Source organism: Manis pentadactyla, chromosome 2, assembly GCF_030020395.1.
Source record: "Manis pentadactyla isolate mManPen7 chromosome 2, mManPen7.hap1, whole genome shotgun sequence".
Lineage (NCBI taxonomy): Eukaryota > Metazoa > Chordata > Mammalia > Pholidota > Manidae > Manis > Manis pentadactyla.
In genome coordinates this window covers 128378504-128392370 of record NC_080020.1, presented here as the reverse complement: position 1 = coordinate 128392370, position 13867 = coordinate 128378504, and the positions used below count along the sequence as shown (strand labels likewise).

At 47.1% G+C, this 13867-nt stretch overlaps 1 protein-coding gene across 1 annotated transcript in view; it reads right to left on the bottom strand.

The window, feature by feature from the left end:
- Positions 1 to 13867, bottom strand: part of MYO10 (myosin X) — a 210736-nt gene that overhangs the window by 16884 nt on the left and 179985 nt on the right. The window contains exons 21-27 of the mRNA XM_057496186.1: positions 12946 to 13052; positions 11899 to 12132; positions 11520 to 11565; positions 9973 to 10827; positions 8967 to 9090; positions 5099 to 5342; positions 1582 to 1677 (exon numbers count right to left, since the gene is read on the bottom strand). Of these exons, the coding sequence (XP_057352169.1) occupies positions 1582 to 1677; positions 5099 to 5342; positions 8967 to 9090; positions 9973 to 10827; positions 11520 to 11565; positions 11899 to 12132; positions 12946 to 13052 (1706 nt within the window). The remainder of the gene's footprint in view (positions 1 to 1581; positions 1678 to 5098; positions 5343 to 8966; positions 9091 to 9972; positions 10828 to 11519; positions 11566 to 11898; positions 12133 to 12945; positions 13053 to 13867) is intronic.

Sequence of the window (13867 nt, the reverse complement as noted above, 5' to 3'; positions counted from 1 at the left end):
AAAGAAAAGACTTCAGGTACTGCTTTATGAAGCTCAAAAACATCACTGCAAACAACATATGGTTCAAGATGTAGGCCACATGGGATCTTTCACAAATAGAATTTGCTATGCTTTCAATCTGTACAGGTGACACCCTTAAACTGAAACTTCTCTTGAATCAAGTGTAACACAGAACCCGAACATAAATTTTTAAAAATGTTCAGGGCATAAAGTCGTTGGCTAAAATATTCCAAGTGTTAAATTTAGCAGGTTCATTATGGCACAAAACAGGGCAGCTCCAAATGCTGGGCCTCTAATTTAGTTAAAAAGCTGCAGGCATTCCCTAGACCACAAAAAGTCACACATGGTCTCCTGGAGTCCCTCATGGAATGATGGGGCTGTAATTCCACGTTTGCTTGTTTTTCCAGCTTGCGTCATAATTTACAGACCGAAACAGGGCTTTAGTTTGTTCTCATGGGAAGAATTCTTTCCTGTGCCTTTAATGCTACTACCATTACTCAAACATTCAAATGGCAAGGGGTAGCCAAAGGCTCTAAGAACTCATTAGAAGATGCTAATGACCGCTGAGCTGAAACATGAAGAATATAGGCGAAAGGACATCACCCCCATAAACTCGAAGATAATCTCTGGCTCTGCTCAGAGCAGATGAAACATCCCAACATAACCAACAGACTCACAAAGCAGCAGGAACGGCCAAGACAGCTGCTCCACTACGTCATCCACCCTGTGACCTTGTGACGTGTCACACCAAGCAGCCAACACCCACTCTCTTTATTGCTGTGCTGAAGAGATGGAAACCCGAGGTCTAGAAAAGTTAGACAACTTGCCGCAGCCAATGAGGGATACCACTCAGTGAGTAGTCAAAAATTTAAGCTCCTTAAGGAATCTAAGAAGCTTCATGCCTCCACACATAGAAGGAACTTGCACTGCTTTACAAATTATACTACCCTTCCTCTGACCTCAGTCTCCTACTCTGTAAAATGCAAGTAATGAATGATACTTACTAATACTCCTACCCTGCAGGGTAGTTTTGAGAATTAAACAAGTTAATACATGTGAGGCGTTTTTGAATACTGCTGGAAATACAGTAATTCTCTAAGTGTTAACATCTCTTCTGCCCTACTGAATTTTTCAACATCACGCCCTTGAACACCTCCGAATGCCACTGCGCCATCAACAGCTAGTGGTTAATACTCCTGCTTTTTCATTCCTCAGGCAAACACAAGCTGTTCCCTTTCCAAGCACAAAAGCTTCCAGAGGGTGGAGTTTTAGCTCTGTGTGACTGCATGGTTTACATATGCTGCTAGTAACAGTACGTGCCACGTGCCTGAGCTAAGGGCCTGTTTAGTGGCATCTGAAGCTGGAAACTGAACCATGTGCTGTCCTAGGACACATCTGCTCAGTGGAATACTCCCCAGGGGAGAAGAAATCAATCCTGGATGAAGTTCCTCAACCACTCTGACTGAAAAACCCAACCAGAAAATCAGTTCCAATCTTCTCAGAGCCAGCAGGGGACCAGGACCCAGGCCTGCACAGGAGTGAGGCTGCAGTCATGGTGAAGCCGCCAGCACAGCGCCTCACCTGGCATCTTCCGGGGACTCGGCGATGAGGTGGAAGATCCTATCGGCCATAATGATATCAATCCCATTTTCTTTGCTGGTGTTATCGATGATCTCTCTGCAAGGGAACAAAAGCACAAATGCAAATAGGGTACACAGGATTCTTCTAAGCGAGAAAACCAATTTTCTCAAACTAAGAACTGAGTTGGAAACTAACTGAAAAAGCAAATACCTCTTTCTGCCTTGTTTTTAGAAATGATGATGATCCTTGTGGCCTCTAGGGGGAGCCTGGCTCGTCTCTGCTCCTGAGAGGGGGCTGCTGGCCGGCCAGGGCTAACCCTCTCCTGGACCTCCCCAGGCAGGGCCCTCTCTCTTCTCACACTGGCCCACGCAAGGCCCGCCCGCCTCAGGCCCTAAAAGGCCTGCACCTTCCCAGGTTTCTCTCCCTGCTCTGTAGAGGAAGGCCCCTCTAGGGGGCTAGTCCGGCTGGGGCCCTTACCTAGTTTTGCACAGCTTCCCACTGTGGTTTAAGGCCTTGGCCGACACCTGACATACTTGACCTGACATGGGCACATTACTTCCCCCGAGGGCTTTGAGGTGAAGAACAGGATTTGGGTGTTTCTGGACTTCAACACCATCTTGATCTCACCCCAACACTCCCTAAACTCCACTGGATGTTTAAAATTGGTGGATCAGGTACAAAATCAGGGTGAAACACAAGTGACTGTTGGGATCAGACCAGAGATGGCAATATTTTTGATGAAGAAAGGTCTTGGGGAAAAAGCCAGCTATGCTTTGATAACTGAAGTACACAACTATTCACAGTGAAATATTTTACATATACAAACCTAGGCAGTCTAAGTAGCTAGAAAAAAAGTAAGTGTCATATAACCTCAGAGCCAGAATCACTAAGACAAAAGAAAACATGCATTTAAAAAAAATCAAGATAGAAATTCCTAGAGTGGTCTGTGGCACATTCTGGGCGGAAGGTGAGCAGTGACTCAGGGGAGTGATCAGCCAGGTGTCTGGTGGCAGAGCCTCTGGAGCAGGACGGCAACCCCCAGGGGCAAACTGTCCACCCTGGACCAGCCACTCTGCTGCCCAGGAGGCTCAGTCACCTTGTGTGTAAAAGGAGAGGTGAGCTCTGATCTAGCTCTAAGACTGCGGCTCTGAACCCCAGGGGCCCATCACAATCCGGGGGACAGCTCAGAAAATATGAGGCAGGACAGTGGAGGTGGGTGGCTTTCTGGGGTGGGGCCCAGGGACCGGTACTTGTAAAAAGGTTCCCTGGAGATGCAGGAGTGATGATATTGTCAGGGCCACAAGAAACAGTCTGAAAACCCTGGATACATGATAGCATCTTCATAAATAGTGCCTGAGAGAAAGGCTGGAGGGGGAACATTTAAATTAAAAGAGAGATCTGTCAACTGAATTAAAATTATAAACCTTATTGGATTCTGATTTGAAGAAATAAACCCATACCAAGAACACCATCACACTGCTATTTGCAAGGCAATGGGCAAATTTAAATAAATGACTAGAGTTTGGATGACAAGGAGTTAATGTCATTTTTTAAAATGTTACAATATGATTATGTATTAAAGAGTCTTAATCTTTTTAAGTGTATTCAAAAATGGTTACAGGTGAAATGATGTCAGGGAACTGCTTTAGAGAATGTGGTCTGTAGGGGGACCAGTGAGGGTTGGTGGGGTCATGGTCAAACCATGGGTGGGGGTGGCCAAAGAAAGCCGGGTCCTAAGTACATGCATTTCATTATATTCTTCCACCTATTCTTGCAAATGACTGAACTTTTGTAAAATAAAACAGTTCAAATATGAAATGACAAACCTTAATCTTAGGTAATATAAATCTTAATGTGGTGAAAGGTACCCTAACAACTCATTGCCCTATCTCTAAAGAATAAGACAGAAATGGCTGAATAAGAGCTCACATTTCTTCAACTCTCTAATTTTTACTGAACACCTGGAGAAATTGGCTTTAATAAGCAGCACAGAGCAAGCTGCAAAAGGAACATCCATCGATTTACACTAGGGAAATTTAGCACCAGGCTCCCTCCCCTCCCTCCCCCATTCTCTGCATCCAGACATTTGTGGCCCCCTCCTGAGGGTGAATAAAGAGGAAAGTCATGGTTACAGGGCTCAAGGAAGATGTGGGAGGCACAGGGTTCTGCCATCCTGTGAAAACTTCTTGCAGGACTCAGATTCAAATTCCCACAAACTCACTTTCACAGAGCATGGGCTTCTGATGAACACTGAAGGGGCAGCCTGGAAAAAAGTCCAATCCTCTGCTGTCTGCATTCCATTAAATGCCCATAAAATTAAATATATACAACACTTTCCTTCTTTTAACTTGCCAGGTTTCAAAGAATACTTTTCTAAAATCACTGATGCTGGCTGGTTAGAAGCAATGTCATTAATTTTAGGTCTCATGACTTCAGAGGCAAATCTGATCTCTCAAAGCTCATTTTACCCACTTTCTAAAACTGTGGTTGTTCAGTTTTGAGTGGCATGCGGCTACAGGTTAACCCAAAGCCAAGTTTTATGCTTAGTATCTAGCTATCCCTAACGCAAGCAATTTTCTGAAAACTTGAGTTTTCAACAAAAATAATAGTGTGATGCCTTGGTTCTCTGAGTGTGTAGCAGACAAAAGGGATGGGCTGGATTTGGGGACCAGTTCTGTTCTTCTCTTTGATGGGAATGAAGATGCCTACTGTATCCACATAGGTAGAGGACAAACGATTCGCTTCAAAGGACACCTCCACGGGTCAAGGAAGAGTGATCAAAAAGTACAAAAAAAATGGGTGAAAGTGGCCAAAACGTACAAACATCCAGTTATAAAATCAGTCAGTCCTGGGGATATGATGTACAGCACGGTGACTACAGTTAATAATACCGTATTATGCATTTCAAAGTTGCTAAGAAAGAAATTAAAAGTTCTCATCACAATAAAAAATAAACCTAAGAGGACAGGTGTCATCTAGATTTACTATGGTTATTTTGCAATATACACGAACATCAAACGTTTATGTTGTACAACTGAAACTAAGGCCAATTATAACTTAAATAACAAAACTGAAAAAAAACACCCTCAAACATCTCCAGATGGACAGTCTGCTCCCAATCTAGCAATCTGCTAACAGCTATAAGTGTGGAAGAACTGGAAGTGACATGCTGACCCATGAGAGGATAATAAAAAGATTCTCAACTAAAGGTTCAGTGGTGATACCATATGATTCCTATATACAACCACTCACATTTCCAATGGGCTACTTGTATGTCCAACCACCATCTTACAAACAAGAGACAGCTTTGTGAGTGTTACCACAAAAAGGGGATGTTTACAGATGGTTTCCCCCTGCTTCCTAGTAATTCAATCCACTGAGGTGAGTGGTTAGGGCTCACTCAACACCTACTACCGTTCCAGTGCTTCAAAGACCTTGCAGCAGACAGCTCTGTAAGAAGCTACAGAAATGGCCATGCAGCCCCAGAGCACCACGCAGCCAGGCCTGAGCAACATACTTTGCCGTGCGGACTTCCACGGTGCCCTTGAGCTTCTCCTCGCTGTCGTTTTCAAAGTACATCAGCTTGGACTGGCGGAGGACAAACCAGCGCCTCTTCCAGTTTCTCCTGGACAGCGTGGAGGAGCCACCACCTTTCTTGTGGAGCCAGCCTTGCTTGAGGGCCTCTTGCTTGGAGCGGAACCACAGGAAGGTTTCATCTTTGAGGACACACCAGCGGCGCTTCCAGGAGTTCATCAAGCCACCTGTTCCCCCAAGAGGGGTTTAAGAGAAGTCAGTGGAACAGGATGACAATGTCCATAGAAGGTCTTCAGGTTCAGCCTATCCTTAGCTTTGTCCCAACTGACCTGGCCTCAGACACCCCTCGATGACAGATGGCACTGCTGGCTTATGTTCGAGGGGAAAGGAGGGGTGGGGGACAGATACAACACTAGCTTGGTTGGGTTATACCAGAATGCTGTTCCCTCCTTATATCCTTGATCTTGGCACTCTATAGATTCCCCCAGGATAGTCCAGAATGACATCTTACCACCATCATTCAAAAATCTGTTTTAAGGAATCCAATGAAGAACACTGAATCTATTTCAATAGTTTATTATAAAATGACCCCTATTTTTCTTTGACCTAGTAATAAAAATATACCTGGATACTGAAAGAAGGAATAAAGAAAATGGTTTCTTTTACAGATTAAAAGCAGACTGAGAACAGATCTCAGGTTCATTTCTTCAACAGCATCAATGATTATAGATCTAAACCTCACATGGAACAAACGCAGCAAAGACAACACGGGTTGGCACTGGGCATGCAAAGTGCATTTGCCTCGCTGAAGGACACAGACTGTTGCCCTTTCTTATATCCAAAGTGTTTCCTGCTCACCTAGCTGAGAAGTCTGTGCTCATGCCAAGCTCCAGAGCTGTTTCCTAACAAACAGCAAACTTGCCAAGGACTACCAGAATGAAAAGTGTTCTTTTTGATTCACGACTAATCTGGGTTTCTCAGAACAAGCCCAGAGAGGAAACTAGCACAAAGTTATTCTATTATCTTATTGTCTTTAAACGATAAAGGTTATTGACAGTTGTTTCCAAGACACAGATTACAACACTCATCACAATAGCCATGTTATTAATGGGACTCACCTCAGCTCTCCCCCACCACTCCAGAGTACCTTCCAGATACTTCCTTGTTTAGACAATTTGATCAATGCTATTAATTTCCTAACTGCAACCATCTTCAGCAACTACTAGGCTGGTGAAAACTCATATGTGCTCTTAAAATCCAACTACCAGATTCTACTTCATCAGTGGTTTCTCTGAAACTTTTGGCCACAAGTTCATTTCAGGTGTATTAAAGATTAAAGGATGATGTATCAAAGATTAAACAAGTTTAAACAGGTTTACATGTAACTTGTTCTATTAGAGGTGAGTCTGCAAAAATCCAGTTGCTTATCTTCTTGAGCTTTTTATGCTTTAAAAGTTATCTTTACTTTTTCCTGATTTTGTTTTAATCAGACAATTATGTAATAAATCAGTATCATATATAAATAATTTTAAAGCTAACTTAGGAATTACTAATTAAATATTAATTGGAACTTGGTTAGAAGGGAGGATGTATTAATAAAAAGCTTTTATTTATTCTGAGAAAAGCATGAGAAAATCTTAAAATAGTATATTAGATAGGTATTGGATCATTAGGTTGTGATTTGTGGGTTACATTTTTTCCTTCATTGAGTGTTGCAATGAACACCTGATTACTTGGTTATAGAATCTCTCAATCTTTCTCCTTCCAATGCTCCTATAAAAATTTCCACCAACCAGTGACTTCAGGCAACAGGAAGACTTTCCCTAAGCTAAACCTGGGGTTTCTATGAACACCCCTGAGGATTCTGGGCCGAGGACAGCAGACCCTTGTAGGCACATAATGTTAGAAGCCAGGCCAATGTGTAAGGGGAACAGAAGCCAGCCAAAGAGATCAAATGGAAAATGTAAACAGAAAACAACAGAAAAAAACACTGGGAACAAGCAAAATGGGAAAAGAGAAGCATGCCAATACAGGACAGAAGCAAAGACAAATGAGAAGGAACAAGGAAAGGGAAACAGAATAAGCTTTTTCTTTGGGGGTGAAGAAGAAAGGGAGAAGCAACACAGACAGCAGGAGGAAAGAAAGTGAGGGGAAGGGTCAGAGAAGATAAACATGAAGGTGGGGAAGCAGATAAAGGAGAAAAGGGAGGAAGAAAGGGTGGTGGATGGAATCCAGGACATCATCTGGGGATGACAGGTCCCTGCCCTCCCTGCCCCACCCCCAGAATTTGGACACTTTCCCTTCATCTGGTCTAGGGCCAGGTGAGAGCCCCACCCCCAGAATTTGGACACTTTCCCTTCATCTGGTCTAGGGCCAGGTGAGAGACCAGACAGGCCCTTCTTCCAATGATTCAAAGACAACTCCTACCAAAAACATGATTATGGTGCCTCATGATCCCTATTAGAAGTCAGAGTCCAGAACATGAAGGCATGAATACAAGGTCCTAAGTATTCGCCCAGAATTAAGTATGCTTCAAGGTCCCCAAGTATTAAGGTTCAACACAGTACATGTCAGGTTTAACAGCAATCAGAATATGCCATTACAATTCTCATCATTAGGGTAGCCAGGTGCTCTAAGCAGCTTAAGCCCTCTCCCAGACCCTTCCACACCTACTTCAGCAACAGCAGTATGTGTATGAGAGAGAGAGAGAGAGAGAGGGAGGGAGAGGGAGAGAGAGAGAGGGAGGGAGAGAGAGAGAGAGGGAGGGAGAGGGAAGGAGGGAGGAAGGAGGGAGGGGGAGGGAGAGAGAGAGAAAGAGAAGGAGACAGAGAGAGAGAGGGAGGGAGGGAGGGGGAGAGGGAGAGAGAGAGGAGAGGGAGGAGAGGGAGAGAGAGAGAGGGAGAGAGAGAGAGGGAGGGGGAGAGAGAGAGAGGGAGGGAGAGGGAAGGAGGGAGGAAGGAGGGAGGGGGAGGGAGAGAGAGAGAAAGAGAAGGAGACAGAGAGAGAGAGGGAGGGAGGGAGGGGGAGAGGGAGAGAGAGAGGAGAGGGAGGAGAGGGAGAGAGAGAGAGGGAGAGAGAGAGAGGGAGGGGGAGAGGGAGAGAGAGGAGAGGGAGGGAAGAGAGGGAGAGAGAGAGAGGGAGGGAGGGAGGGAGGGGGAGAGGGAGAGAGAGAGAGGAGAGGGAGGGAGGGAGAGGGAGAGAGAGAGAGGGAGGGAGGGAGGGAGGGGGAGAGGGAGAGAGAGAGAGGAGAGGGAGGGAGGGAGAGGGAGAGAGAGAGAGGGAGGGAGGGGGAGAGGAAGGAGGGAGGGGAGAGGGAGAGAGGAGAGGGAGGGAGGGAGAGGGAGGGAGAGAGAGAGGGAGGAGGGAGAGGGAGGGAGGGGAGAGGAAGGAGGGAGAGGGAGAGGGAGGGAGGGAGAGGGAGAGAGAGGGAGGGAGGGAGGGGGAGAGGGAGGGAGGGAGAGGGAGAGAGAGGGAGGGAGGGAGGGGGAGAGGGAGGGAGGGAGGGAGGGAGGGGGAGGGGGAGAGGAAGGAGGGAGGGGGAGAGGGAGAGGGAGGGAGGAAATGAAAAAGAGCACACATTAGGAATGAGGGTAACAGAGAAGCAAGGGGATGAGTATGGTGACCAGGGTTGCAGATATTGTCTTAGTACTGTGCCAAACGAGGAGCATCGAGGCAACATTCTTCACAGGAAGGTCACGTCATCCATGTCATACCCCCGGGGCCCCCTCCATTCACCAAAGAGGACCCAACACCAGGACGGGAGGGAAGGGTGGCATTCCCAGCCCTCCTCAATCAGATCTCAGTTTCCATCTCTCTACTGCAACCCAGGCACCGCGGAGACGAGGGCATACCTTTCATGTACAGAAAGCTGTGGAAGTACGGCAGGGTGACGCAGCTGTACACCGAGTCCCGCCGGTAAGAAAGCTCATCGTCAGTGTCGAACCTCGAGTCAAAGTCCTCTTCACTGTCTTCAAACTGGACAAGAAGGGGAGAGCGCGCCAACATGAGCAAAAAGGACAGAAATTGAGCCATGGAAATGCCCTGCATGTATCAACACTGGGACATCCAAAAATAAGGGACAAAAAAACCGACACACGTATCCAGAGGCAGGCGGCCACCAGAGGAACTCAGAATTACAAAGTACTACTTATAGTCAAACGGTCTGCTGAATTGTATGTAAAATGCAAGACATGCTTTCACCAAAGGCTATCTATCTATCCTGAAAACACTGCTATTTAGGGGTATGAGTCTAGTCTAACAATGCAAGAGTTTATTTCCCTTTAAATTATTAAGCTGAAAAGATTTCCAAATCTCAGAAAGTCAAGGGACTACTGAATGCACAGCCAATGGGAAAAAAATAAAGAGTAAAATAAATCGATAAGCTGGAACAGATGAAAACCCTTAAAGATTCCTCCCTTAAACACAGAACAAAATACAATTCCCATGGTGTGGCCTGCGAAGCTACCGTGAGGTCTCCAGCCTGCCCTTGGCAGCCCTGGATCCACTCTGGCGGGGGGTGGGGGTGGGGGGTGGGTCTCATTTCCCATCTGCTGCAAAGCGAGGACAGACACAGCTCAGGTTTCTTACTCAAATGCCAACTTTTCTTAGGCTCTGGGCAAAATGCAGTTCTGGGCCTTGTGTTCAATCTACAACAGGCACATCAGAGTTCCCCTTACTAATGTGACTGCTTTTGGCAAGAGAAGGGGGTTAGGATCATCTTTAAGAGCTGGACTTGGCAATCTTGGCACGTTTGTGGGGGCTCCCTTCATCCAAGTGATGGAGCAATAGGGGGTGGATTACAGACAGATGCCCTGGCGATGAGGGTGAGCCTTGGCCCGAGGGGAGAGGGGTACGCACCGAGGACTGTGCCCCCTCGGAGCTAAACCGGTATGCCCCGGAGCTGTTGTAGGTGCCCACGGAGCACCGGTAGTCTGGGGACCACCGGCTACTGCAGGAGTTGGAGAACGTCACGCTGCTGCCCGGGGTGATGGCGCCATCCCCGTAGTCGTCCTGCTCGTAGTCATATTCGCCGTCCGGGCAGGGGAGGCCCCCCGTGCTCTGGGGCGTGCAGAAGGGGGCCTCCCCGCGGGAGGAGCCCTGCTCTGGCGGGGCGAGCACGGTGCTGTCGGCACCTGGGCTCGTGGGCACCACGGTGTCGTTCATGTACGGGTCCTCCTCCGAGGACTCGTCGCTGGTCCGGATGCCACTCGTCCGCTGGTCCGAGTGGCCGCGCTCGCTTGGGTTGGGCGAATCCTTGAAGGCATCGTCATCGGCCTCAAAGCCCTCGTCGACCTCCTCCTCCGGGTAGGGTTGGCTGAAGTTGAAGCTGGGCTTCTCCCCGCACGCACTCTCGGCCAGCTCGCCCGAAAACTCGCTGCCCTCCGAGAGCGAGCGCTCGATGTTCCGGACGCACTCGTCGATCTCGTCGAAGTTGAGCGACTCCAGGAACTCCTGGGCAGCGCGGCAGGCTTCGTCCTCCAACCTTTTGAGCTCCTCGTCCCGCAGCTGCTGCAGCTTCTGCAGGGAGGCCTCGGTCAAGGACAGCTCCTGCCGCTCCTTCATGCGCTGCAGGTCCTCGATTTCTTTTTCCAGGCGGAGGATCTCTTCCACCTGTTTGTTCTCCTTCTGCCTTTCCAGTTCACAGTTCAGCTCGGCTTCCCTCCGGCGCTTCTGCAAGGCTTCCAGCTCTTGCTGCCTCCTTGCTGCTTCCTCCTGGACATAAGAGGAAGGGAGATGTGTCACTACAAAGGATATGGGCAGCCTTCCTCCTCTGCAATGAAGAATCCCAGTGAGATGTACTTACGGGCTGATGGATTTTGTCTCCCCAAATGCGTATGTTGAAGCCCTAACCCTCAGTAACTCAGAATGTATCTGTATTTGGAGACGGGGCCCTTAAAGAGGTGATTAAGCCAGAATGAGGCTGTGAGGTGGGGCTCCAATCTGACTGATGTCCTTATAAAAGGAGGAAATTAAGACAGAGACGTGTGAGCACACAGGCGTAAGAGCACACGAGGATACAGCAAGAGGCGGCCCTGGGCAAGCCAGGGAGAGAGGCCCCGAATACACCAAACCTGCCAACACCTCGATCTTGGATTTCCAGCCTCCAGAATTATGAGAGGGTTGGTCTCTATTGTCTGACCCACCCAGCCGCTGGAACTGTGGTATGGCAGCCTTCACAACCTGGTATCTGCAGTTACACTGGCTTAGAGAAGGGGTGCTGTCATGATTCACACTGAAACCTCAGGCATTCACACTTCTGCCTAACTGTAGTGGGCTAGAAGTTGCATCATCAACATCTCCTTGGAAGATCTTCCTCCTACATCTTCATACTGTAAGTCCTTGAGTCGAGGTGTTTGAAGTAGGAAGGGACAGACGAGATGCTGTGCTGCCCCAGCATTCCTCACCTGTTGGGCGCGGAGCTCAGCCTCTCTTCGTGCCCTCTCTCTCTCTCTAAAAATAGTAAAGAAACAGAATAAAAGCAATGAGAAAAACCCTAGAGCCATTTTTCAGAGAGCCAACTTTCTAAAAAAAGCTTTGCTAAAGACAACATTGGAAAGATGAAGGATGGGGCCTCTCCCTTTGGCAATGGACTCGTTTTGTGCATGAATACAAACATACACAGAACTGGGTCTTCCATGCTGCCAAGGGATGTATCCGGGCCTCCAAGAGTTACTGTTACAAATAGTTTCTGGAGCAGCTACTGGAAATTCTGGCTCCAAGGATGCAGACTGAGCCTACAACTAGGTGTTCTTCAGCTTCAGCCAAGCAAGAGAGGTACCCTACCTCTCCTCTTCCTCCCGTTTCCTCTCCTCTTCCTCTGCCCGCTTCCTCTCCTCCTCCGCCGCCCGCTTCTCTGCCAGCAGCTGTCTGTAGACTCTCCGGGCAATCTGACCTCTGAGTTGCTTCTGGAAAATGATGGCTGCCTTTTTCAGGTGCAAAAATCTCCTCCTCAGAAGGTATGCCCTGTAATTCTTCTGTATTATCAGTACACAGTAAAGGACTTTTCTGTACTGCTTTCTGGAAAGGAAAAGAACAGCACAACAGAAGAGTTGTTGAGGTAATGAGGCTCTGAGCTTTCAAATGAGTTTACGTGAATGCTGCAAGACAAAAGAACCAGACCTAGTTTTGGAAGGAGACTCTCATTATAGGACAGGAGCGAACAGTAGGCCTCTTTCGGCAAAACAGAAGAAAAACAAAAGAATAATAAAACAAAACGAAAGCAAGGACTCTATCATTATCTTGGCTGAATAAACACATAACCCCTAATGCTAACTTTGAATAGTCCAGGCAGGAAGTTGGGTTGTAAACAGAATCAAGAGATTTGCTATGCTGTTGTGATCTTATCAGGGGGGAACAAAATCACCCCAGCAGGATAGCTTTGTACTTCAGGAAATGGAACGGTGTGGGGTTTATGTGGCATGCAGGCCTGCAGAGGTGTACAGAACTCAAATGCACAGGAAAAGCAGCTGCCTGGCTTGGGAAGCGCTGGAGCGCAGGTCTCTGCAGACATAATGAGGCAATACCAAAGTCAACAGGCAGGCTGCCTGCAGCTTCCACGCAAGAGGCAGAGGGCTAGGCAAACAATGTAAACATCTCAGCAGAGTTCCTGAATGTCATTGCCGAGACACCAGAAGCCCCCCTTTACTGCTTTCTGCCCTGGTCAAGCTAAGTAGGCATCTGGTGTTGCTAATGAAGCACGCTGATCTGGTCCTAACCCTCCATCCAGGTCTACTTTAAATGAGAGCAAATAACCAGGCTACCCCCATGACACATTCTGAGGATGGACTCCGCAGGGCGCTCAGTGGCCTCTCCCCTCTGCGTGCTCCTTACCGTGCCAGGTAACCCAAGATGTGGGCCCGGATCACCACGGCCGCCTGCGTGACTTCCTCCTCTCGTCGCTTCTCCAGTTTCTGCTCCAAGGATTCTCGAAGAAAGACCTGCTCAGGAGACAGCAATGTGTCAGAACCAAACAACATGGCTGGTAGAAAGAAGTGACCCCTGGGTCAGAGATATCTTTGCAGGGGTGAGGCTTTCTTCTCTCTCCTTAAGCCTGTCCAAACACCCACGGCCATGCTTCCTAGAATGGTGCTTCTCACACCCCGTATGAAGAGGGGCTGTTATTTTGTGACTTTTTTTTTTTTAAACTTTCCATTTGTCAGGGACTAAGACATTTGTATGTCACAGTAAAAATATAGTACTAAAAAGAAAAAAGAAAATATATAAAATGAAAGCCCCATTTGTCCAGTTTTTATTAGATTCAAAATTGCTATCAAAGTTTATAAATACTTATCTCATTGTGGGCCAAAATAGTTCATGGGCCAGCACTAGACCTACATTAAGTCTAAGTACGGGTACAGAGAGACTCCCTACATTAAAAAAAAAAGAGGCGGGGAGGGGAGGAAGAAAAAAATTCAAGAAATTTATAAAATGTTACTTTCTTATCACACAAACTCTTCTCATGCCTGTCAAGTGACTACGATCAGAGCATCTTGGCCTTAAAAACTACATATCAAAAAAATTGACATTAAGAATACAATTCTGAGAACAAGAGCTTGAATTGAGATTTAAACCATTTAAGCTACATCTCAATTAAACCATTGCAAGAATACTAGAATCAGGGATAAACAGATCACAGCTATATGCTGGCCTGTTTCTGGGCACCAGCACCTCAATCCTATGCTTGACAAGTAAACTAAGTGTGTCTGATAAATGGCACTTTATATCAGAATTCCTAATATTTGAGAAGATGTGA